We start from the raw sequence: 25,713 nt of genomic DNA on the forward strand, positions 1-25,713 counted from the left end.
ACAATGTGTCTTTCCGTCAGGTAGAGGACTGGAGGTATAAACAAACTAATTCAACACTAAAGTAACTTACGTGGAGCCTACTGTGATGCAGTTGTGAGTAAATGTACTCTCCACCCCTTCATACAGCAGCTACCGTCACTCCTTATTTTTAGGACTGAGCCTACAGCAGCAGACACGCATGCGTCCTGGCTCTCCGGGCAGGCTGCGGGATGCAGCGCCGCCGCCGTGGCTCAGTGCGCCCCGAGCATCCAGAGCGCACGGCTACAATGAGCTTCTCCATCGGTCCGTCTGAGAGCCAGCGTCCGAAACGAGCTCCGAGCAGCACGCACCCCGCCGCCGACCCCGAGCCACACCACCTCCGCCCGCCCGTAGCAGGATGCCCGGGGGAAAGAGAGGGCTTGTGGCACCGCAGAACACTTTCCTGGAGAACATCGTCCGGCGTTCAAGTGGTGAGTCCATGCGGCTCCGACCCAGACTCTGCTGGAATACCGTCCGGTTCCGGTGGAGAATTTTCACTCACTTTATGTGTGTGTGATTTTGGAGTTCACCTTCTAACATGAGTGTTTCGGATCACAATAAACTGAGTCGGAGAGGGGACCATTTCCACTCCAAGAAAGAATTTCCTGTTTTGGATAATAAAATTTTGCTCATCTGTGCTTGAAGACGCTTGGGTCCGGTGTCCCAGTTTACAGTTCTGCGTTAATCTTTGCATGGATTATTTTCTAACTTCATTCCGCGAAACAGCATCGTTTCTGACGCGTCATTCGATGAAAATTAAAAGTTAATTTTACTCATTAAGACGCTTCCATCCCTTTTTTAATAAATCTTTTCAGTTGTGTTCTATTGTGGTTATTTTTCCTTATACTCGCGTCTCCACACGAACTGAAGAATAAACCGACGTAGATATATTATATAAGAGACTTTCTGGAAGCAAAGTGGCAGTTTAGGGTGAAAGGCAGTCATGTATTCATCATCTTAATAAGCAGTTTTACTTATTGTGCTGCCTCGTCTCGGCTCAGTGTTTGCTCCACCAGGTTGCAGCTCATATTTTATTCTCCATCTGCGCTATGAACTGCGCCAGACTTGGCACCGGCCCCGCAAATACGCGCCGAGCTGCGCTTCCCCGGCTGATCGATAGTTTTCTGTGCTTGATCCTGCCAGGAAAGTAATTGGCAGGAATGAAAGTTGAGGATGTGTGGCAGGATGGTGCAGACGAGGTCACGAAGACGGTTCCAGAAGTGTGTGATTGGCACGTCTTGACTAGCCGTGGGGACCTCTCTGGTGAAGTTCCAGCACTAAATGGCGATTATTTGTGTTGTTAGTGTGTATCCTGAGCAAAGCCAGGAGATGTTTGATCCATGAAAGGGACGCTGATGGCCCTCAGGTGTGTGCGCACTGCAACGGTCACACGCACCTGCGTGAGCTTTTTAATTAATACCAGAGGGCTTGAAGGAATGGCTCAATTTTTTATTAATTGTTTTAAAAATGTTTCAGCTCTTCGCGCTTTTAATTTTATTTCGTTTTTGCTTCATTATCAAAATCTGATACACACTATAGCCGCTTATTGGTACAAAAGACTGAAGGAAATGTTTGACCAATAAAATTTATTTTCATCTGCCAAGTATTTTCACAGTTAATTGACGAATTGTTTGATCCAAAAACGATCAAGAAATTTAGAAAGATGGTAATCATAATTCCCCATAGTCCACAGGGACATTCATTCTTCTGCAGGTCCAAAAATCTGAAGCTTCTTAATTTTCTGACATTGATGACAAAAAGGAGCAAATCTGCTGTAAGATTCTGGAAGTAGCAAACGTTTAACATTTTGCCTGAAAAGCAAAAAGTCAGACACAATTAATCTGTGATTAAAATAGTTAGCGATTGTTTTTTTTTTCTCTCAATAGTTGTTGCAGCTCTACTTTATTGTTGTGGAAAACACTTTAAAATCCTGAATCTGCTTTGTTTTGGAAGAAAAGGAGTTCCGTGCAAAGGAAATTTAAAGTGTAACTCTGCAGTTTTCCCTCTGAGGTGCTTCGGGTGGTTGTGGCAGTGGAGTGAAGACTGCAGTATTTGTGAAAACGCTGGAAATGGGTGGTGCAAGGTGGAGGAAACATTTACATGCAAGAGTGAGGATGGAGTAATTAAAGAAAGTGAGAAAAGCATACTTTTTACGTATTGATAATTATCAGATCTCAGTGGTTTCTTGGCCAGAACTTGGAAAAGCTTCAACTTGAGGCTTTATTTTAGGTATATTTTTGCATACAGATGGTTTTTACTACACAGATAAAACATCCAGCTATATGGATAAAGGCTCTGAATATGATGAAGGTTGGCATTTGGAGTGATTGCCGGAATGGATCCATCATCAGGTTGATAAAATGTCAAATTGATTCTTTACCCAAAAGTATTTTTTTTTCCTTCAAGCTCTGATGAAAAGATGTCTTGCGCTCACGCAGATATTTTTCTCTTCTGCATTGCTTCTTTTTGACTCCCGAATGCAGAAAGAGCCAGCCATGTATATTTAGCTTGACCCTTGCTGGTGCTTCAGTGAGGAGGGCTGACCCACCGCTGTGCTCAGATGAACCAACTTACTCGTGCTTGTCCATGTTTGGTAATGGTAGCTATGAACTGGAAGTTTTACAGTTTGTTTTTGCACAAATCCAAGTGTTTGTGGATGTGAAGATGTGAACTACACCGGACAATGTGCTCAAGAGTTTGTAAACTCTGGTTTTTGGACAGTTTTGCTGCCGATAGCCATCATTAGCTCTGCAAGCAAAGTATACGTGGCTGTCTCTTTCTGCATTCTGGAGTCACAAAGAAGTGATGCAGGAGGGAAACAAAAACATCTTTGGGAGACACCTATTAGTGAGATGTTGAAAGGGAAGGTACACATTTTTGGGTGAAGTATCTCTTTAACTTTTAGATTAAATTTCAAAGCTTCTCATTGAAGTTAATTCATCATCAGTCCAAAATATTTTGTGGTTTAGGGTTATGGCAGCGAGTAAAAGCTGGCATCATTTAAGTGTCCGAGGCTTGATGTAATAAATCATTAAGAGAGCCCTGGACCCTGTTGAACCCTGTTTAAACAGTAGTTTATTTAGGAGCATGCATCATTAAATTTTGACACATGTAGACAAACAGGATTGGCAATATGTGGTGTATACTCATACATTTAATGAATATTCCCAAACCAGTAATATCAATTTATCGTAAATCCTATGAATGAGGGGCCCCTGAGGGTCTGAGGTCTGGAGATGAGTCATTTTGAAAGAGAATAGGCTGGGTTGGTAATCTTGTCTGGCTCAGGAGTGCAGTGACACTGACAGAGCAAGAATATAATACTCAATGAATAAAAAAAGACAACAGCAACCCTTATTAAGAGTGAAACAAAGTCAATTTTGTGTTATTTCCTCCTTGAGAAGCTATTTCATCTGCATCTGTGTGGTCAGTCAGCAGGATTGCATAAAAACCACCAGGGCAAGGATGGGGAGGGGCGAAGAACAAGCCATTAAATTCTGGGACCAGCCCAAACATTTTCATTAATTTCTCAGGAAATATTATGGACCTTGGCAGACATCTTCACTTGCTGAGTCCCTTCGAGGTCATTTTATGTATTTCTGCCTATGAGTGAGGTTTATGAACTGTCTAAACCCACCAGAAGGACTGAAAGACAAGGACAATCTGTAAAATTACACCATTTGTTGCAATCCGAAGCCAAATGAAAATTTCCTCCACTAATTTGTCAAGATCACTTCTTATGTCTGGACAAATAAACAAGCTTTAAATGCTGATATGTCATCAATATCACATCATTCTACACGTCTCTTTTGAAAACACATCAAATATCAGTTCTATGCATAAAGCAAACAACTTTTGTGCCTCTCTTTACAACTTGGAAGTCAGGAATGACTCAGTTTACACCAGCATTCAAGTGCATTTGCTCAGTATGTACAGTAAATTCTGTTGTTTTTCAAATTTTGTATAATGCGATAAAATATATAAAAATAAATATGTGTTTTTTGGACTTTTACCTTCCACTAGTGGTGATTGTGCATCTTTTTTTTTTAAGTAATAAAGGATGTAATATTTCCATGAGCATTGAGCCCACTATAAGTATTTTTCCATAACATCTTTATGCAGTTTTCCTGAGAAAGTTAATGAAGATGATGTTAATGAAGTGACCAAAACTTCCTGGACCCAACCTCTGTCATCATCTGTGTGAGGCTGTTGAAGTAACTTTACTTGAAAATGTGTGTACAGTGGTGGAAAGTAACTAAATGAAGCTGAAGTATCTTTGCTTATGTGGAGTATTTATATTTTAGGGGATTTTGTACTTCGACTAAACTACATTTCAAAGGAAGAATTGTACTTTTTATACCACTACACTTATGCGAACCCAGATGGTGACTTTTTTTTTTTTTAAGAGACAGATTTTACCTGATTGAGATGATGTACTGATGTACTTTCGTATATGAAGCCTGAGAAACTTAATCAGAGCTACTGGAACACAAACCACTCCCAAGCACGGGAAAACACATCAACACCATGTAGATAGTAGACGTAGTGGACACATTACAGCCATGGAGACAGGTACAGATACGTCTACTTGTCACAGATATATGTATGCATTTAGAGATTTGTGAACACATTTAGGGATCTCTACACAATCACACATCCAACTACAGTTGCAAATTTTAATACAGATATGAATATTTATTTAATTTTTATTAAACATGTACAAATCTGATCAGCTGATAAGCCCCCCAAAAAATAGTGTGACCACATCTCTTTGGCTTGAACACACCCATGGGGTGAGCGCAGGTGCACTTGCTAGTTAAACAAAGTGGGAGCAGGGTGAGAAAATAAAACTAGCAGTGACACCTGTGCTGCATGCTGCCTTGTGCCGGGCTTAAGATAGCATCCTCAGAGTCAAATGGTCAAAACTGAAGTGATGCACGCAGTACTCAAGTTGGGTATTTGATTGATATGAAAGATCTTAATCACAGTTTTGAAGCACACGTGATCCGTAACTGCTGTCTATCAACCAGTTCTAATGCATTTGCAACATCAGGATAAGAGCTTTTTAGTTCTGCGCATCTATGAAATAAAAGATTTGGTTTCTCAATTAAGTTTGCATGTGCGACCTTGGTCTCTGGCTGCAGTCAGGGTCATTATTCTCTGATCGTAGCTAGATAGCTAGCTAGAAGAGAAACCTGCAGTGCTGTAACTTTGTCTTACATCTGCATGAATTCCTCCTCTGGGTCTTCTATTCTTCTCTAAACAAGATCCAAATTTAAATGATCTCATGTTGCCAGTCGTGAAACATCCAGGCAATTGAATCAGAGCTTAAAATAATTCAATCAGTGGGTTTGACCAAAGAGTTTCAGTTTGACGATGATCTGTACTTAGGACTGATGCCTGCTTGCCTCTCTGGTAGCCACGTTAGTCAAACCTAGGTTCAGCCAAGTGACTGGTCATGATTCAAGAGGAGAGCAGGAAAGGTCGAGATGATTCCAGTCTTCCTGCACCGCACTAAATCTCAGCCAGCTCTTTAATTCAAAGGGCACACAGGAGACTTCATTTGGCAGGGATGAAGCTTGAAACAAGAGGGTGATAAATTTAAGTAACTATGGTTCATTTTTGTGCTGAAAAATCACTCAAGTCATTGTTCTGAAGGGGAGTCAGCGATAAGCTGGAGATTCTACTGGATTGGTTTGCCGCTGCAGCCTGTTCCAACCAATCGTCAACCAACAGAACACATGCACTTTGTGCCATTAATCAGTGTTTCTTAATGGGCAAAGCAGTTTTTGGGTATATTTTTCATGAGGTAAGTTGGGTGATGCTGCTAGGAGACATACTGCCAACGCTTGTTTTTAGATTCCCAGTATGTGGTCAGTTTATTCAACATATTTATGGCACCACGTTTTTGACAGCTGGAGGAATAATGTTTTTGGGTTGTCTGTCCATCTCATTCTTGTGAATGCGATATCTCTGGAACACTGCTAGATAAACACCTTTCTTCAAATTTGCCACAAATATCCACTGGGACTCAGATCGTCAATCTGACAGCTCAGGTTTCTCCCTTCCAGGATTTCAGTGAGCTCGTCAAGCATTGGAAACAAATCAGTTTTTATTTTCATGAAACTGTCTGAGACAATATTTGTCACTGTCCATCTGTTTATGTGCACATCCTCACTAGAAAAAGACAGGATAGGATGATAAATGCTTGCTGCCAAACGTCCTCCAATTCAGGTGACAAGACATGTTGTTTGATCAGATGTCGCATATGTTTAGTGAAAAAGCAAGAGTAGGCGGGTCAGAGGAGAGGTGTGATGTTCAGACTGAAACTATCGGTCCCAATTAGCAGCCAAAAATAAAGATTATGACATCAGAACACAAAACTACTGTTCATGTCTAATGTTAAACTGCTTTCTTCAAATTAAAAGTCAACTTGCTGGGAATAAAATGTGACTATTTTAGCTCCGTGTGTTTTGTGTTTGACTTGCGTGAGTCACATTTTTTTTTGTTTCTGTTTTTTTTTAATAAAACACAAGACTTGGTTGGCCGCTGTTCATAACCAGGACAAGCAAGTGACAATATTTCAGCAACTCTATGAGTCATGTGTAATGTGGTTCTGACCTGAACTCTGTCCTCTTCTTCTGGCAGAGACCAGCTTCCTCCTGGGAAACGCCCAGATCGTTGAATGGCCTGTAGTTTACAGCAATGACGGATTTTGCAAGCTGTCTGGTTTCCACAGGGCCGAAGTCATGCAGAAGAGCAGCACATGCAGGTAGGAAATCACAAGAACATTTTATTGTGCCAGATGTGTTCTTGCAGTTAGAGTTCCATCCAGTGAGAGGCGGGGTTCACCCTGGACAGGTCCCCAGTCCATCACAGGGCCAACACATAGAGACAGACAACCATTCACACTCACAGCCACACCTACAGTCAATTTAGAGTATCAATCAGCCTCGTCCCCTCTTGATGTCTTTGGACTGTGGGAGGAAGCTGGAGTAGAGGAGAGAACCCATGCAGGAACAGGGAGAACATGGAGACTCCACACAGAAAGACCCTGTGACAGAGACTCGAACCCAGAACCTTCTTGCTGTGAGGCGACAGTGCTGACCACTGCACCACTGTGCCGCCGCGGTTAGAGTTATTACTTTTATAACAGCTATTGTTGAATATGTAAATCATGCTAGCCCCGCTTTAGAGGACATTCAGGATTTATATTTCAACAGGTTAATAGCTGACAGTTGGAAACTTTGTAGCAAGCTTACTTGCACTGGCCCTGTCTGAGAGTTTATATGAATTCGATGAGTCCTCATCATCACCCATCTAGATTCATAGAAATGGGTGAAATCCCCCCCCCCCCCAAAAAAAAAGACCACGCAGCCTCTGATCATCATTACTCAGTGGTGGCCTAATTGGGTAAAATAAAGTTCTAGCACCATGGAAACGATTCTCATCCTCAGTTAGGCCTCCTTGTATAATGACATACTAGTTCAGACAGTGTAAAAGCTCCTGCAATGGACTGGAGACCCTTTAAGGGTGTACCCCGCCTTTCACCCGATGTCTGATTGGCTCCAGCCCCCTCCCGCCCCCGCAACCCTTAATGGATAAGTGGTATAGAAAATGGATGGATGGATGGCGGTAAAAGTAGTAGAGTATGTGATCCTTTATCTTCACTGAATCATGCAGTTTGTGGGTTCTCACTATTAAAACTTTTAAACGTGTTTTATCTGTTTTTTTTAAAAAAGTCTACAAAGATTTGAACATCCTCTTGAGTGCACCAGACGTTATTATAAAGTTCCAGTTAAGTTTCCAGTGTGCTAACAGAACAAAAACAACTCTTGAGTCTTGCTTTATTGTTATTTCTCTCACGGTGAAACTAAACATGTAATAATATTCATTCAAGATTAACATATAGTTGCAGCTGAATGCATAATCAGCATATGCTTTATTTGACTGCTGTGTTTTACGGCTCAACTTCTTTAGATAATGTGAAACTCATAAAAACTAATAAAATTCTTCATCAGTGCCTTCAAAACCACGCGAGTAGTTGTTTTTAAAACTAAAACCACGTCGTTGTGAAAGTGTCCCATTTATCCTGCAAACGTCACTAAATAATTGAATTTCAGTTTCATGCATTATTGAGGCACTAAGAGAGGGAAACTAGATTGAAATGTGAAGGTTTATTTTGAAGCTCTGCGCTTCTGTCATAGTGATCATTAAACTGCGTGGTCATGTTTACATGATGATATTAGCTTTGAAACTGCTTGATAGCTGCTCTGGTATCATGCAAGAATTAAAAAAAAAAAAATTTCCTCTTTCTGATAGACGGGCAGGGGAGGAGATGCCCCACTGCTCTGATATGAATCCAATTTCGAGCTGCCGGGGGAATTGTACCAGGTCCAGCTTGAGGACAACGTTTCACTCGCTTGTCATTCAAGACATTTAAAATGTGACTCCTCTCAGATATGAGCGGGGTTGCCGCCCTTGACTCGCCTGATGGCTAAAAGGGGCACCTCCAGACACTGAGCTGAGTGGGAGGAGGGCCTCTGTAATGTATCCATCTCTCCCTGCATCTGTTGTCTGAGATGAGGCTGGTGGTCCCCTCAGACGTGACTATGGGAGAGACAAAGAGTTTAAAGCTGCAGGCCAAAGTGAAGGAAGATGCTTGATATGGTCCCAGTGCCTCTTTTTGGGAATCATTGTTGATATTTTTATTGAGGGCAGTGACTTCTTTCTCATAATCCCACAGGGATTACAGAGGGTCATAGGCAGTCAAGTGTGACATGAGTTTAGGCGGCCGTAGTCTGCTTCGCTCAGTCTTCAACCGAGCTGTGTTAAATTTTGAGGAAGTTTTATGCTGTCAGCTTGCATCACCTCACAGTCGGCTGATTCACCACACCAACCATAGTCACCAAACGGTTTCCAGAGTGGGGGCTGGGTGCTCCCAAGGGTCCTTCTTCAGTAAAACAGCTAACAAAGCATCTCTGATTTAACCTTAAACTGATTAAATTTTTTTTTTTTCAAAGATGTATTGTTCCTAATTTTCTGTTGATGTCTTTTGCTAATTTCTTGGTCATTTTCCTGTGACCTTTTACTTTTTTTCTCAGTGATTCCTTATTATTCAGATAGTTTTTATTTTATTTTGCCTCAGATCTTCATTTGAACTCACATTTTTTCAAATTTTCATGTACTTTCTTGCATACTTTCAGGCATTTTCTTCCCAGTATATTCATTGCCCTCTGACATGCTTAAAATAAGTAAATGCTGGAAAAAGGGGACCATGGCTAAGAATGTTTACCCCTGGATACTGTATATAAAGCCAAGATGGTGAAAGGAAGTTGCCAAACATAAGGCTTCATAACAAGAGAGTCCACTCAATGATGGGAAGTATGATCCTTCAAACAAGGTTATATTTTTGGTGCTGTTTGTCAGAGGGTGTTCTGCTAAATTAAAGGAGTCTGATTTTTCACCAAACTAAAAAGAAGGGTGTGTGTGCATGCTGCATGGGCTTAGGAAGAATCCAATAACTGTTTGGACAGATAAGTCAGCAAAAAATGGAATTTTTTTAACTTTATGTTTGGCTGAGTTCGCCTTGTGTGTGCTCTGAGTTCTTTCTAGTTTTTTTTCTGAGTGCAGTATCTGATAGTCTTTTCACATCTTTGGCTCACTAACAAATTATTGAAATGAAACACTCTGAGATGAGAGTGGAAAATCAAGCAGTTTATGTGTGACAAAAGATCCTGCACTCACATTTGCTGTGACTCAAACAACTCTGGTGTCCGTTGGATCAGAAGGACTAACAAACCACATGTGACACCATCCTGGCTATTTGTGATACATTCAGAATTTGAAATTGGGGATGGGATTATTTCATGGACAAGATTATTGTGCAGTAACCCTTGTGCTGAAATAGTCATGAACCACACACTTTCTCCCAACTTCATGCTGCAACTCAGGACAAGATGAGGCTGTGATCTAAACCTCCTGCTTTAGAAGCCCTCGCTTAAAGAGTTCAGAAATTCACTATTCTTAAAAAGTTATCGCTTTATGCAGACGAAACGCTTCTTATGCTGCATTCCCATTGGTTTGTTAGTGGACATGCTGTCACACAGTGATCACACAGTGAGATGTTTTTCCTAGATTTCAGTCTTCTGTTCCAGGTCATCTTGGGGCGGAAGACTATGATATGTCTTTGAATCTCTCACAGTGCGATGTAGGACCACTGTTTTGGAGCTATGACCAGAGATTTTGCCACATTTAATCATTTATGTCTGAGATGGCCCAAAATCGCACAGTGCATACCCGGCTCTACCCAATCAGCCTTTTCCCTGCCCTTTTGTTCCCACCTGTTTCTTGTTGTGCAGAATCTGTATTGAAGCTCAGTTCCTTGGTATGTCCTTGCTCGTCTGTTTGTCCACGTGTGTGCCTCCCTGTGGCTTGGAGTTTATGGTACCTAGTTGGAGAATTTGTCTACTTTGCCTGTTGTACTTTAGTTTAGTTTTTTAGTTTGATAGTCTGACTGGAGCAAAGGTCAAAGGTCAGGTCAGTACTGATCATGTTCCCATACCTCCATCTTCTGTACAGTTTTATGTACGGAGAGCTGACGGACAAGAAGACCATCGACAAGGTCCGACAGACGTTTGACAACTATGAGTCCAACTGCTTCGAAATCCTCCTCTACAGAAAGAACAGTGAGTGTTTGTTTCATGTCTTGCATCGAGAAGTGGACAGGTCTATATTGTCCTCCGAATGTCATAAAATAATAAATGAATAAAGCTGCAAGTAGCAATTAGTTAGCTCAAATTCACAAACTATTTGCCCATTTTGATAACAAACAAACAAACAAACAAAAAAACAGTTCAACTGCTCAAATAAAAATAACTCCCATTCATGGGGTTCTGAGGAACTATTCATTTAAAGGATCATGCCATCTTTTGGGGAAATGCTCTTATTTTCCATCATTCCCAGATCCAGACATGAAGATGGATCCCCTTCACGCCTCTGAGCTTTAGGGAGCTGAGACCAGAGACCAGCTTAGTTAGCTTAGCACAATGAATGGTGTGAAGCGTTAGCAAAGCTCCTTCAGAAGACAAAGTGATTCAAAGTAATGAATAGCAGCTGTTGCTTTTCATCAACAGTCATCAGTAAACAGTTGCTTTTATCAGCCCGTGTTTTGAGGTGCTGCGTCATGTCACTACGCCCAGCCAGACAATTTGCTCTGGCTTTTTGTCTGATTCTTACAATGAAATATAACATAATTTAATAGATTTTATTGAGAATATCATGCACAACTTGTTCCATGAGTGCAGGAAAAGACAATATTTTAGAGAGGTGTATTGATGACTTTTGACAGGGGTATGCTGTCTCCATGTCTTATCTTTCTAATGTAATTTTGTTTTTTCTTTTGTAGTGCAATTTCTTTATAAAAGTCACTGATTAATCTGATAAATATATTCGGGATGAATTTGTTGATGTGAGAAAACATTGGGAAAACTATTCTAGAACAACAAAGCAGGCAACTGTAATGGCTACCAAAACTCACAATCTGAATCACTGTATGCCAATTGTTTATACATAATTTTCTTCATTCACACTTGGAATTTGAACCTCTTGAGTAGATTATCAACTTAAGCAAGCAATTCTTCTAATGAAGTGGTGTTTAACCAATTAAATCAGCACCAAAGAAGTTCCAAGCCCATTTTTTCCCATTTAGGAATAAAACTATACCCCTGTCCAAATGTGAAATATAAATCTCTGATAAAATGTGCTGACAGAAATAGTCCCAAATGTTCTTGTCTCCAAAGAGTGATCGCAGAAGAGAGCAAAATGCAAGGTGTAGGAACACAAGGCGGGGAGGGAGGAACAGTAAAAAATGAAAGATCAATTTTGAAATGGCACAAATTTGCTGACAAATCAGAGTGGGACTCCTATAGAGGCTGGACATAAATGGGATGGATCAGGAGGTGTGTGAGACTTTGTCTCTCTTAAAAGTGTGTGTGGAGGCAATAAAGTCCTGAAAAACCTCAGCAGGTTTTGGGGTTTTCTGTACAAAAAGAACATTGAGTTCTCAAAACATGATGACCCTAAGGCTAGGTTGGTAAAACCACATGTGGGTAACTCTGAAAGTCAAATCCTACACTTTTGCATTCTTGAACTGAAGCTGCTTTTAAAATGTAAAAGTCATCCAAGCCTCCCGCCCACATCGGGTTTGACTGGCGACTGTACAAGATAATGGACTCTGGCCCTCAGTGTTCAAGTTAAGCACAGCACACCTTCGTCTTTACTGATGGGTAGAAATACTACCACATCAGCTCAGGGAGAGATGCTAAATTGGTGGTGGGGGTCTTTGAAAACTTTACTATATATACTACTATGCTATATATACTAACTATACTATATATATATATATATATATATATATATATATATATATATATAACTTGCAACCTGCATCAAGTCTTCAAATGAAAATTAGCAATAATGCTACAATTCAGCATGTTTACATCTGTCACCAAAGTTTAGGAATGTGTATTGTTCCTATTAAAATATGTAAATTACTGTATAGGATTTCAACCCCTAGTCTGTGAAATAGGAGCACGTACTACAGAGTTCCTGCAGAGATGGTGGTGGCCTGTTGATGTCAGCGTTTTGCTGGCACACTGTTCAGTTTTGCAAATAGATGTTTGTTTTTTTCACCATGGGCTACATGTGGCACGTATCTGACTACAATGAAAAGAGAGGGGAGCTTTGCAAATGTATCTGAGATCACGAACTTTTGAGCGCGAATGAATGAATTTAATTCTGGTTGACCTCCATACATTCAGAGGGCTACGTAGAAATGAAGTCAAGCCCACGCGACTCAACTCTTTTGGATTTATTTTATGTAATTATCCAGTTTTTTAATGGGAATTTGACCAGAATGGGGTGATGTGTCACTTGGTGGTTCCATGCTCTGCACTTTATGCCGTGGTCATGTCTCAACTCCATTAAAAAGAAGTGGGGAGAAAGCTAAAATAAATTAATGAATCAGATTTTGTATTGCTGGTCCTAAACTATGCATTTCTATAGGAAGTCCTGTCTGGTTCTACATGCAAGTTGCTCCCATCAGGAACGAGAATGACAAAGTGGTCCTGTTCCTCTGCACGTTTAAGGATATTACACTCTTTAAGCAGCCCATCGAAGACGAGACCACTAAAGGTGAGTGTTTACCCGCTTCCTACAAATGTCTCTACTAACAGGTCTATTTGTATCTTTGTCTTCTTCAAGATTCACTAAAAAGATTTGTAGTCTAGTCTTCTTGGAGAGTTTTAAAAAGGTGATATTTAATTGAGATTATTTGCAGAAACGCTCAGGACTCCCTTCGTCAGAATGGTGCTGTAGATAGTTTTCGTGTTGTATTTTACCACTAGGTACCAGTAGAGGGTGGTGCTGCTGAGCTAATTGCATAATGTTGCTTTAACAACAAAAGATCAGTATCATTCTCTATTCCGGGGGCAGCATGGCTTGCAGGTAGAGTTGCCATCTAGCAACCGAAGGGTTGCTGGTTCGATCCTCACACATCTCCATGACAATGTTGACATGTCCTTGAGCAACATACTGAACTCTTAATTGCTCCTGATGATGCTGTGACGGACTGGTGACCCGTCTAGGCTGAACCCCACCTCTCGCCCAATGTCAGCTGGGATAGGTTCCAGCCCTCCCACAAGGTTCCTTGACCCTTAATGGATAAGCTATACATACATATATATACACACACACAGTGGATGGATGGATCCTATTTTCGCTTCAGCTGTTATTCCCCACTATGTTCCATATTTTGTTTTGTCTCTTAATTTCCGTCTCCCTTTTCCTCTTTGTTTTCCTTTTAATGCTCCAATTCTCCTTAATTTCCGTCTTCATCTTTTACAATGTTCTGTTATATCCTCGTCCTTCTCCCCACCTTGCTTCTTTAATATACTTCCAGTTTTACATTTTTCTTCTTTTTCTCCTAGTTTTCCTTGCTGTGCATTTTCTTCTGTCCTTTCTCTGCCCTGGAGAAGTCTCAGAGCATTTTATATTATTACAAAACCTTTCTTCTTTGCATTCTGATCCCAAGCTGCGGAAAAAACGAGTCGGGTCTTGTTTTCTCGTAAAGCAGAAACGTCTCCAGCTGTCAGCTTGCATTTGAAGAGGTTGTGATGCTGTCAGGAATCACAGGAGATGTGGGTAACGGCGGCGTCCTCTGCATCCTGACTGATGCACAGTGTCAGGTTCCTGCCTCGGGAGGCGTTTGCAGCGCTGCTTAGCGGGTTTATTTGCCCTTTGACAAGGACCCCCCCTTTGGTATTTTTGGAATTAACACACGTGAACACGTGTGCTACATACATTCGTAATCTACGCTCATGCCCCCCACCCCTCCCTCCTCTGAGTGTTGTATGATTTGTTCTTTCATTAGTGTGCTGGAGGACATGTGAATAAACATGGTTTGAACATGAAATTAGTGCTTTCGATGGAACTAAAATTGTCCCATTCGTGCATTGACATGAATATGAGTTAGCTGCTGCTGTCACTCTCAAAGGCTAGAGAAGAATGAATTAGATGATCTCTGTTCAGATCAATTTGTTATACACTTTGCTCCTTCCTGTTCTGATACAGTTTTGAAGGGGGTTGAGGTTTTTCAGGGTCAGAGGATTAATATATGTTTTTATCACTTTGCATTAATGTTATAAGTAGGCCTCATTTTTCTTTTCATTGAACAACTTCCAGATGTAAATTATGACCAAAGCTTTATAAATATGTTTACATGATGTCAGAAGAAGTTGGTTTTGTTTCGGTGTGACCAAAAATAGACGTTTAAAAAACTTGCAATTGTGTTAGTATGAAGGGGCAGCATGGCTCAGGAGGTAGAGTGACCCCCTAGTAACTAAAGGGTCGCTGGTTTGATTATCGCTTCCCCTGGTTACCATATTGAAGTGTCCTTTAGCAAGATACTGAACCCGTAATTGCCCCTGATGGTCCTGGACAGACTGGGGTGAACCCTGCCTCTTGCCCAGTGTCAGCTGGAAAAGGCTCCAGCCCCCTCCCTCAAGACTCTTTAACAGATAAGCAACATAGAAAATGGATGGATGGATGGATGTTAGTACGACTGAAATCATAATTCAAAGCAAGATAAACAATGCTAGATAACACTGTTGCAAATGTATTTACTCCAGTTTGTATACTTCAGACTGACCTGGTCAGGGTTTGAAGACTTGCCCTTTTTTTTGGAGTGCTGAACGCTGCTTGGTTCAACCACAGTTTGATCTGTTTATTCTCAGCAGTTCCACAGGAGCAGTTGGGATTAACAGTCTTGCTCAAGGGTTTCCATCCATGTATTATCATGCAAAATTTTTTTGAAGTCTTGCATTACAAAAGGCTGGTGGAAACTTTAACACTTTTTTTTTTTACTCCTGCTTGAGGTGGTTTATACCTTTTTCAAAAATGAATACATTTGGAAAACAGGAGATACTGTAGAAATCCCTTAAATTCTGACAAAGTGAACCTTTAAGTCATATGACTGGCCAGCTGTCTCTGCTGGGGTTTTCTTGCCAGATAGTTCCTAGTAGTATTATAATGTTTCAAATTGAAGTTAATTCCCTAAGACTTCCCTAAGCTAATTTGCATTTCCTTTTGTTTGACATGGTACATAGTTGTTTAATAATTGCTTTGAAATTTTAATGGGAGCTGCATGGTGGTGCAGTGGTCAGCACTGTGGCCTCACTGCAAGAAGGTTCCGGGTTCGAGTCCTGGCTCGGACACGGGATCTTTCTGTGTGAGTCTGCATGTTCTCCCTGTGCCTGTGTGGGTTCTCTCTGGTACTCAGTCTTCTTCCCACCATCCAAAGACATCAAGAGGGGACGAGACTGATTGATACTCTAAATTGACCGTAGGTGTGAATGTGAGTGTGAATGGTTGTCTGCCTATATGTGTTGGCCCTGCGATGGACTGGCGACCTGTCCAGGGTGAACCCCGCCTCTCTCCCATAGCCGCTGGGATAGGCTCCAGCCCCCCGCAACCCTTAATAGGAACAAGCAGAAGAAAATGGATGGATGGATGGATTTTAATGGAAACACAAGTAGTGTTTACACTGTCCTTGCCCAGATGAACCTCAGTATGATCACTAAACAATTGGAATACAATGGTCCCTTGCTATAACGCGGTTCACCTTTCGCAGCCTCACAGTTTTGCAGATTTTTTTTGGTGCAATTTTGCATGCTCCTTTTTTTTCCCCCCTTTTTTTTACAGCACATTGTGTTCTGTGTCCTGATTGGCTGTAGACCGTTGTCAATCAATCCCCTCTGTGCCATGTCTCCTGTACAGTACAGAACGCGTTCAGTTTGCCAAATTTGCATAAATCTTTGACCGCTAGCAGTGGGGCTCTGAAGTGCTGTAATGTATGTTTGCAAGTTTATCCCCAACAAACCCCACAATGTCGATGAAACATTCTGTACCGTCAAAGGCACCCACAGTAGCACCCAAAAGGCAGAGGAAGATGCTAATCATCGCACAAAAAGTTTGGTTGTGGACATGCTAAAGGAAGGTAGAATTTACGCGGCAGGTGGTTTGTATGATACTGACGTGGATTTTTCTGATATTTTCTACAAAGTTTGAACTTTGAGAGTGTTTAGACAAGAGAGAAATTTGAAAATGTTAATGCGTGTCTGAGAAAAGTGTATAAAGTGTGTAGTGAGGGGTTTTATAGCCTTAAAACATCTATAATAATCGTAAAAAAAATAAAGCTGACTACTTTGCCAATTTGGCCTATTGTGGTTTTTTTTTTAGAACGTAACTCCTGCGATTAACGAGGGACCACTGTATTCCATCCTTTTCACACACAAAAGGAATGTAGGGTTTTTCCTTCAACTTGCATTGAACTTAAACATTTTTTTCATTTAGACTGATTTCTAAATGGACGAAAAGGTAATGTCTCACACCAGCGGGTCGTTGCTAATTTGGGTTTGAAGACTTATTGGCATTTAATGTAATTCCTGCTTTGAATATTGTATAATTATAGTTATGATATCAAAGTGATATATGCTTCTGTTTTAAATGAGAAGACGCAGACATGAACGTGTTTCAAATGTTTGTTTTCAGTCAACAATAAATACGATATTGAGCTGTTTCCAATGTGGCCTGTGATTTATTTAATTTCAGAGTCTGACTTACTGTAGACTCAAATGAAATATGAAAAGTCACATGCACAGATGCTTCTTCATTGTTGACACATTAAACATCACCTTAGCTCGATCAGGGGATTGATTGATTGACCTTTAGCCTGGACGTATCCAAATAATTCCTATCAACCCAGCTTGTTTTCAGCCAGTGTGGACACAGGGTTACTATGCTGTGTCTCAGAGTGGCATTCTGCAATTGAACCCGCTTGGTGCTTAAAGGGGTGGAAGAAACCAAGGGAGATTCACTGCTTCAGGCTTCGGCAGCTGAGTTCACTCATGCTGCAGACCAAAAACTGCTCTCAGCTTCTTCTTTGGCAGCTCCGATGGCACAGCACGCTACAACGTGTCAGAATCAGATGCATGGGGGAGAGATCCTGGTCTGATAGTCCATCCTCATATTAATAGACTAATATCTAGTTACATGAATCAAAAAGTAAAAGAGAAAAAGATGGAAATAACTAAAAACAAATTTTGACAAGCTCCACTTCACTATCAGTCTTAAAGTATATCATGATGTCATTTTCTGATTACCCATCCATTTTCTTCTGCTTATTCCTGTTAAGGGTTACGGGGGGGGGGGGGGGGGGGGCTGGAACCTATCCCAGTGGCTACAGGTGAGAGGAGGGGTTCACCCTGGACAGGTCGCCAGTCCATCGCAAGGCCAACACATAGACAGACAACCATTCACACTCACAGTCACACGTACGGTCAATTTAGAGTATCAATCAGTCTCGTCCCCTCTTGATGTCTGGACTGTGGGAGGAAGCAGGAGTACCAGGAGAAAACCCACGCAGACACAGGGAGAACATGCAGACTCCATACAAAAAGATCCTGTGCCCGAGCCAGGACTCAAACCCGGAACCTTCTTGCTTTGAGGCGACAGTGCTAACCACTGCACCACCGTGCCACCTCATTTTCTGATTATATAGATGAGAAACATCTTGTATTATATGACGTGTTTATTAACAGCAGTTACAAGTCAGCTAGCAACAACAAAAAATCGTCAGGTGGCCACAAAACGTTACAATGTTAGGAAAAATAGTTTCCAATGCCTCTCAGAGTGAGTAGTTCCTTACCTGTTATGACAATTATGTCGCCAACTTTGTACCTTTTGCTTTTCTCTGTTTTCCAGCTATCTTTTGTGCAGTATTATTTGGTCCTGATACATCTGCTTTCTGGAGAAAATAAATGGGAAATTAACTTAAGCCAGCAGTCACCAACCTTGTGTGCTCAAGGCACCTGCATACTGATGGGACTCCCATTTCTGAACAGAAGTATCAGTGTCTTCTTCCTTCTAGAGGAAGTCAGTCAGTTGTTGGGCTCAAGTCTAAAAGAAAGAAAATCCTTCCTTCAACTCTGAGCAGAAAGATGATCCCAAACTGCTCGGTTCCTCTTTCAGTACTGCTTGTAAACCTTTCAGGGGACTCCGCTTGGTTGAGTGATGGAACTTGCTCTTTAAGCACTGAGCACCCTTTTATATGCCCTTCACCTGTTGATGTGATTTCCATGATCTTATCTGCATCCTCATCAAAATGGAAACACTACTAGTTTGTGGCAGGCGACTTCACCCTTTGCTTTACAGACTTCCTGCTCTGTCAGGGAAGTTGTGGTGCTTGGAGGCGGAGGGTAATTTGAGGTGATTCAGGGCCTGGCTCCTCCTCCATTTCACCGGGTTCTGTAGACTTCCAGAGTACCTGTAGTACTGGCTACTGTTCGTGCACATCACTGCACTTGTTCTCATCTCAAACAATTGCCTTTCTCTGGTGGATCTTCAGACTTTTTCTGCACACTGTGCCACAGATACATGTTGTACCCATCGTGATTGTCCCTTTGTTTCTGCTGTTGCCAACAGTTCAGTCCGTTTGGAATGTTTATGTGGCCCCTCTCTCAGGCGACTGTGGTTGTATGTTTCAGAAGGGTTCTTCATAGCTTGCTTAGGTGCACCCTCACAGGAGATACAGTCTTGGGTGATAAACCTTACTGTACTGGTTATCTTCATACCTTCATTTAGTGCAACTCATACATGTCTTCAGTGATGAACCTGTGGTAAAAGGGTTTCAGGTCTTAAATCATGAGACACTCACCCAGGTAACCCACCCAGGAGTGATTAGCCCATGACTTGGGTGCAAGTGGGGCATTCATTCATGGATGTCACCTGAAAGAACATCTCAGCTGCTTCCTAATATTCTTGGTGTGTTTTCCGCATGGCAGTCCTGAAAATCCAAGGATTTTTACATAATATGACAAAAATATTAGCTGAAATCTTTGTATTTAATAGTAGGACATGAATTTTTGGCATTTTGCTTTAAAAATGACTGAAACGATGAATCAATTATTAAAAAATAGATTAATTGTTACAGCTACATATTTATCCTTGCACTTGAGATCTGTATCACAAATCCAGAGCACTCAAAGCAGTTTAAGTGGTGGTTACATTATTTAGAAACTGGACCCTGAGGAAGAATTTCAATTAGGGCTGAAATGATTCCTTGAGTAACTTGAGAAATTTGATCTCTAAAATTGCTTAAGGCAAAACATTTTTAGCCTTGAGGCCTGGTTTAAATCTTAACTGTTCTTTGTTTTGCACCAGCGGGTGGGCACTGAAATTTGGTATTAATTGGCTGAATTACTTAAGACCAGAATATTGATGAGCTTCAGTTTAAGTTTTGATATAATTTATTTTCTCACGGTTGCAGCGTCTCTCCACTCTGCGTCAACACAGTTCCTACATTCACGCTCATGCAGTACACACACAGAGGAGGTCAGTGAGTCCCTCTCACCATGTCTGTGTCTGATCTGGTGACTTTCTCCATCAGCAGGATGATTTATAAAGTCACCCCAAAACCCAGATCGTGTTATGTTTTCCATGCATAAATTCACCTGTGAGTCAGTTTCCACAGCAGAAAGCTGCGTGTGGAGGACACTTGTTGTTAATGATGGAGTTTATTAAAACAGTCTAAACTCACGTGAAGGTGAATGACATTGACACCAACCAGATGTGCTTATAATATGAAACAAGTAGAAACGGAGGCCTTTACATTAGACAGGAGAGTCTGAGTCTCTCTGTCAGAAACTGTCAGACCTTCTCGGAGCAGAGAGAACAGGTGAGGGAGGAGAGGAGGGCAGACTGATCACTAACCAATCATGGATGCTGTCGTTGTCTCCGACTGATTAAAAAAATAAAAATGCTAAAACCTTAGTGTCCGCACAAATCGAGTCTGAGTGTGTGAAACACTGCAGAGTGGAACATCCTGCTGTTCACACACAGGCTGCTGTCATTAGTTTGACAGAAAGACAGAGAGGGTCGTGTCTATGAGGGAGCCCCAGACCCGTGAAAGATTGTGTGAGTTTGATTATTTTAGTAGAAACAACCGACACAAATCTTGCGACAGTTGAGCAGATAAAGAGTTTCCTAAAGGTGCGCATCTCTAGAAATCGAAAATCATGCTGTGGTGTTTTAATGTGGCAGGTCACCATAAATAAAACACTATTTACTGAGCCACAGAGTCACTGAAACACTGATCACTGTTGAGATGGAAAACCTACGCAGATCCTTTACTTAAGTAAAAGCATTAATACACAATGTAAAAATACCTAATTACAATTATAAATCTTGCATGTAATTGCTCCCCCTTTTTGGAAAATCAAAATTTTTTGGGTGTATTTTGATTACGAAATACAGACACGCAAACTCATAAGAGGAGAAAAAGGTGGCACGTTGGTGAACCAATCCCCTGCAGGACCTTGTTTTTACTTCAATTAAAAGTAAAGTAAAAGCAGTAAAAGTAAAAGTACAGTCAAAGTAAAGTTACTTCACTCAGTACTTTTACAATAGCATTTCATACTTGTCCATTGAAGAGACCTGTCTTAGTTTCTCTTTTATATAGGACCATTGCTCTTACATAAAGCACATGTAACATCATCCAAAAAAAAAAATCGCAGAATGCGCCATGCTTCATATCCAATTACTTGATTAATCACCAGAATAATCGATAGATCACTTGATTGCTAAAAGAATCGATAGGTGATAGCTTCAGCCCTAATTTGAATGCAAAAGTTTTTTGTTTTAGAAGTTATTTTTGGAATCTTTGGGAAAATAAATTTTAGGTGGAAACAAATGAAATCGCTATTTCTCCATGAATAGGTAGGGATTTGAGTGCAAAGTGGTGGATTTAATCGCCCAAGCTCAGTATCCATACAGTAAACCTCAGTTTTGCGTAAGTATCGGACTTCACTCACAGACTACAAATGAAGTATTAAGATGAAAACCTCCTGGTTTTGTTTAGCGGATGTTCACATCTTTATTCAAGTCCCCTGTGTCCGAGCTTCGAAAAAGACCCCAAGTTAGATTTTAGTTCCAGCCCATTAAGTTTTTAGAAACATCACAACAGCTGTAAACAAATGTTGCTTCGTGACTCATTGTATCATGAGCACTTAAAGAACCTGCAGGGCAAAACAAAGTTTATTTTAAATGTGGCTTCAGCAGAAGACACAGAGAAATATCTGGAATTTGATGTTGGGATTTATCCATTGTGCATGATGAATGATGATCAGCTATGAATGACGATGGAAACAAAACCAAACTGTGTGAAATAAGCCTTAGAGCCCACAGTTGTGTTTAACGAAGATGACAGAATTATCGCATAGCAACAGACATGTAAATTAGCCTTTTATAGGCCATCCTACGTAGTGCACATGTGGAGTAAATTCAAATTAACATCTGTAAGGGCTTGAACAGAAACCATGAACACCACAGCAATGATACATTTTAAATAAATCATCAAAAAGGAACAATTTTGCTCTTTAACTTTTATCTGTCCGTCTATCTGCTCATTAAAAATCAAATATCATTGTCGTCAGAATTCCCTCTGGTTCTACTACCCTGTTTTTATTTTATTTCTTAGCTTAGGCCTTGAACTTTTTCTTTTTCTATTTCCATTTCTATTTTGCTCTAGTTTAACATCTCATACCCCCAGAAATCATCGCCGTTAGCCATAAAAAGACATCTTATTTACTTGTCCTACATTTTTCCTGGTCCCTCCATGTGTGGTCCCTTTGTCCTCACGTGTTTGTGTGTACAGTAGAGGCTGTAAACTGTCACTATGTATTTATACGAGTAGCACTGAACAAGTTCCTCCATTGTACCTCGAGATGAAAGTGGTGCTGAGTCTGAAAAAGCACACTTTCCATGCCAATTGTTCTCTGTTATTCTGTAACACACCAGCTCTACTCTATAATAAATGGACCCTGGTACAGTGAATTATGCAACGGCCGTACAGTCAGAATAAAAGGAGCACCTAATACGCTTGCAAAAAGCAGTAAAGCCACTGTGGAAAGCTCCACTAGTCACAGTAGAAGTCCATTTAGCATAGTCTTTGGGAAGTAAACAAGCCTTAACTATGAGGAAAAAGTAGCACAATTTTTATAGAGTAAACCTTGTAATATAAAATTATTGGAAAATGTGAAAAAATACGCAATGATTGGCATAGTTTCTTGTGCAGAGCTTTTATTTCTTACTGAATTTTGAAGAGTTAGCTTACATTATGGGTTGATACTTAGAACTATTTTAAAGGAATTGTTGCTGTTTTCCAGTGAAGGCAACATCTACAAATGATGGTTTGGAACAGTCTAACATAAACATTTACAGGTTGTTATGTAAGCATGCTAAGCAGCGTCAGCTACCTGCCTAATGTTAGCAACATAGTGAATGTGATTGAGATAGTTCATGTGGTGATGTGAGCGGCACGGTGGTGCAGTGGTCAGCACTGTTGCCTCACAGCAAGAAGGTTCCGGGATCGAGTCCCGGCTCTGTCACAGGATCTGTCTGTGTGGAGTCTCCATGTTCTCCCTGTGTCTGTGTGGGTTCTCTCTGGTACTCCAGCTTCCTCCCACAGGTCAAAGATATGCAAATGGAGACTAGGCTGATTGATACTCTCAATTGACCGTAGGTGTGACTGTGAGTGTGAATGGTTGTCTGTCTATGTGTGTTGGCCCTGTGATGGACTGGTGACCTGTCCAGGGTGAACCCTGCCTCACACCCAAAAGATGCTGGGATAGGCTCCAGCCCCCCCATGACCCCTAACAGGATAAGCGGAAGAAAATGGATGGATGAATGGTTGTGGTGAGGTTCAAGTAAAGGCATCCTCCAAAAATGTAGGGTTTCGTAAACGTGAAATTTTAGCAATATGAGCAAGCCAGCTAGTATTGGCTAGTTGCCTACATATCCTATCAAACACATTAAAGATTTTGGGGGGTTATTATAAAAGGAAAAGGATTCTGCTGAAATGTATTTCTTGGTACCTAAAACAAGGCTTTCATCAAGTTGTCTTTATAGTTTGCCAGCGTTCCTTTTTTCCATTTTTTTCAGGGAGCTCATTTATGAATTGTTGGCAACATTAAAGACACAAGTTAAAAAACACATATTAGCATATGGTTACATATGGTTACTATGTGACAGAGACGGGTGCCAGAAATGTTTCTTACCATCAGTCAGCGGAAAGCATTAGCTTTGGTTATTCTATGGAAGTGACCAGCGACAAAGAAGGGACAGGAGTTGGGAGTGTTTTGGTTCTTCTGGGAGCTACGGCTTCATCGTGATTGCTTCGAGGTTTATTTCAGGCTGATCACTGCCAGGATATTTTCCTTCTGCCAGATTTCCTGCTATTGAATTGCTGGTGTTGCACATATTTGAACTGTGGACCTGGACTGCTTCAGAGTGTCGTGTCGTGCTTTGTCTTTCAGCCCTGGGGTGTTTGTTTAAAAGGTGCCATCTGAGGCACTGGTTTCATGGATTCATTACTGAGAACTTCACCACATCCCACAAACTGGGGCCTCAGCTGTTCCTCAGTCCAACTGAATCCAAATTGGAGATAGCATGAGCTAAAGCTCCTTATTGTCTTGGGCTGTATTTTGCTAACATTCACAGGAACAGGTGCACTGTGCTCTGGTTGCATGCACAAAGGGAATTGACCCCAAAGCAGTCTGTCACAAAAATATCTCTAAAAATACTGATTGTGAAGTTAACGTATTTTCATTCTTCTTCATTATTCTTCGCTGTTGAAATGTTGAAGGAGACACTTGAGGGAGAATGTGTTCCACCAGAGGTTTGCGAACTACAGTTTGAGAACCACTGTTCTAGGTGATCGATTCCATGTTTCATAGTCATTGCAACACAGGACAGAGGACATCTGGGACATTCCCATATGGTTCACTTAAGTTGAGATTGAATAAGGAAATCAGATAAAAAAAAAACGTTCCCCATCTGGCATGGCTGGGAGGTAGAGTGGCTGTCTAGCAACGGAACGGTCACTGGTTCGATTCCCACTTCCCTCGATGACCATGGCGAAGCATCCTTGAGCAAGATACTGAGCCCCAAATCGCTCCTGATGGCCCTGCAACGAACTGTGTCCTGACAAGAGTGTACCCTGTCTCTCGCCCTGTGTCCGCTTGGGGTAGGCTCCTGCCCCCCCCCCCCCCCACCCGCAACCTTTAACGGATAAGCGGTATAGAAAATGGATGGATGGATGGAATATTCCCCATCTACAAAATGTACACTCCCAGAGTGCTTTTAGAAGGACTTGCTTGGAAGAAGCTTGGAACACGTGATTTCAAGTTGGCTATCTCCTTCTGACTGCCGACTTCCCGTCTTTTCTTTGCGTGTCATGTCAGGTGACTGTAGAAACTGCGACTGGCTACTAAGCAGCACTGTCAGTGAGGAAGAGAAATGAGAGAATATTGATTCAGTTGAATGAAAAATGTCGAATGAACTTCTGTTTGGCTTTACATGGCATAACTGTGACTGATACAGCAACTGCGATTGTTCCAAAGTGAATGCTGTTTGACGGTAATGCATACAAGCGTAAAAGCAGGAGTATCCTCCCGATTTAGAAATCAGCTTGCCTACTGAATTGAGATTGCAGTTTATTGTACAATGAATGTAGCCCTACAGGATGTTTTTCATTTGCAAACGCACGCGATTGTTGTCCTGAGCATCGGTGGAAAAGCGGTGGTATTATCCTTTGAGAGGTGTGGGCTGATTGACAGTCATCTCCTCAGCTCAGATGACTCTGGCCTGTTTCCAAGGCTTTTCAGCAATCTACAATATATAATACAATATATGGCAAGTTACACAAGCACTAGCGCAGCAATTTCTCCCCTAGGGAGTTATTGAAAAATGTCCACTTTAGCTCCCAGCAGCCCTGCTTATTATCTTTTGTGGCCCAGAGCCAAGTTTAAGTATTAACATAAAGAAAATCACTTTCAAGATTCTGCTCTGAAACTGAAGTTACACAACTGAGTTTTCCTCAAGGGTAGAGGAGTGGTTGGGACTCAGGTATGTTGTTGATTCTTACGCCTTTAAGGGTCTCTTTGACTTTGTTGCACAGAGAGGTGAGTGGGTAAATCTGCTTCCATTTGAACCGAGAGCAGAGGGGGATTTTAAGGCAGTTGGAGACCCGAGGGTTAAAAGCTGTTTCAAAGTCCACTATTTATTCGTAATGGTGCCTTC

General features: G+C 41.3%; 1 protein-coding gene across 1 annotated transcript in view; it reads left to right on the forward strand.

Moving 5' to 3' along the window:
• The first annotated feature begins 219 nt into the window (after positions 1-219).
• Positions 220-25,713, forward strand: part of kcnh5b (potassium voltage-gated channel, subfamily H (eag-related), member 5b) — a 146,330-nt gene continuing 120,836 nt past the window's right edge. Inside the window, exons 1-4 of the mRNA XM_086183672.1 lie at positions 220-449; positions 6,667-6,790; positions 10,600-10,706; positions 13,084-13,212. Of these exons, the coding sequence (XP_086039798.1) occupies positions 377-449; positions 6,667-6,790; positions 10,600-10,706; positions 13,084-13,212 (433 nt within the window). The 5' untranslated portion in view covers positions 220-376. The remainder of the gene's footprint in view (positions 450-6,666; positions 6,791-10,599; positions 10,707-13,083; positions 13,213-25,713) is intronic.

This window comes from Aulostomus chinensis, chromosome 17, assembly GCF_037954235.1.
Source record: "Aulostomus chinensis isolate RoL2024-O1b breed Wild chromosome 17, RoL_Achi_v1.0, whole genome shotgun sequence".
NCBI classification, from domain to species: domain Eukaryota; kingdom Metazoa; phylum Chordata; class Actinopteri; order Syngnathiformes; family Aulostomidae; genus Aulostomus; species Aulostomus chinensis.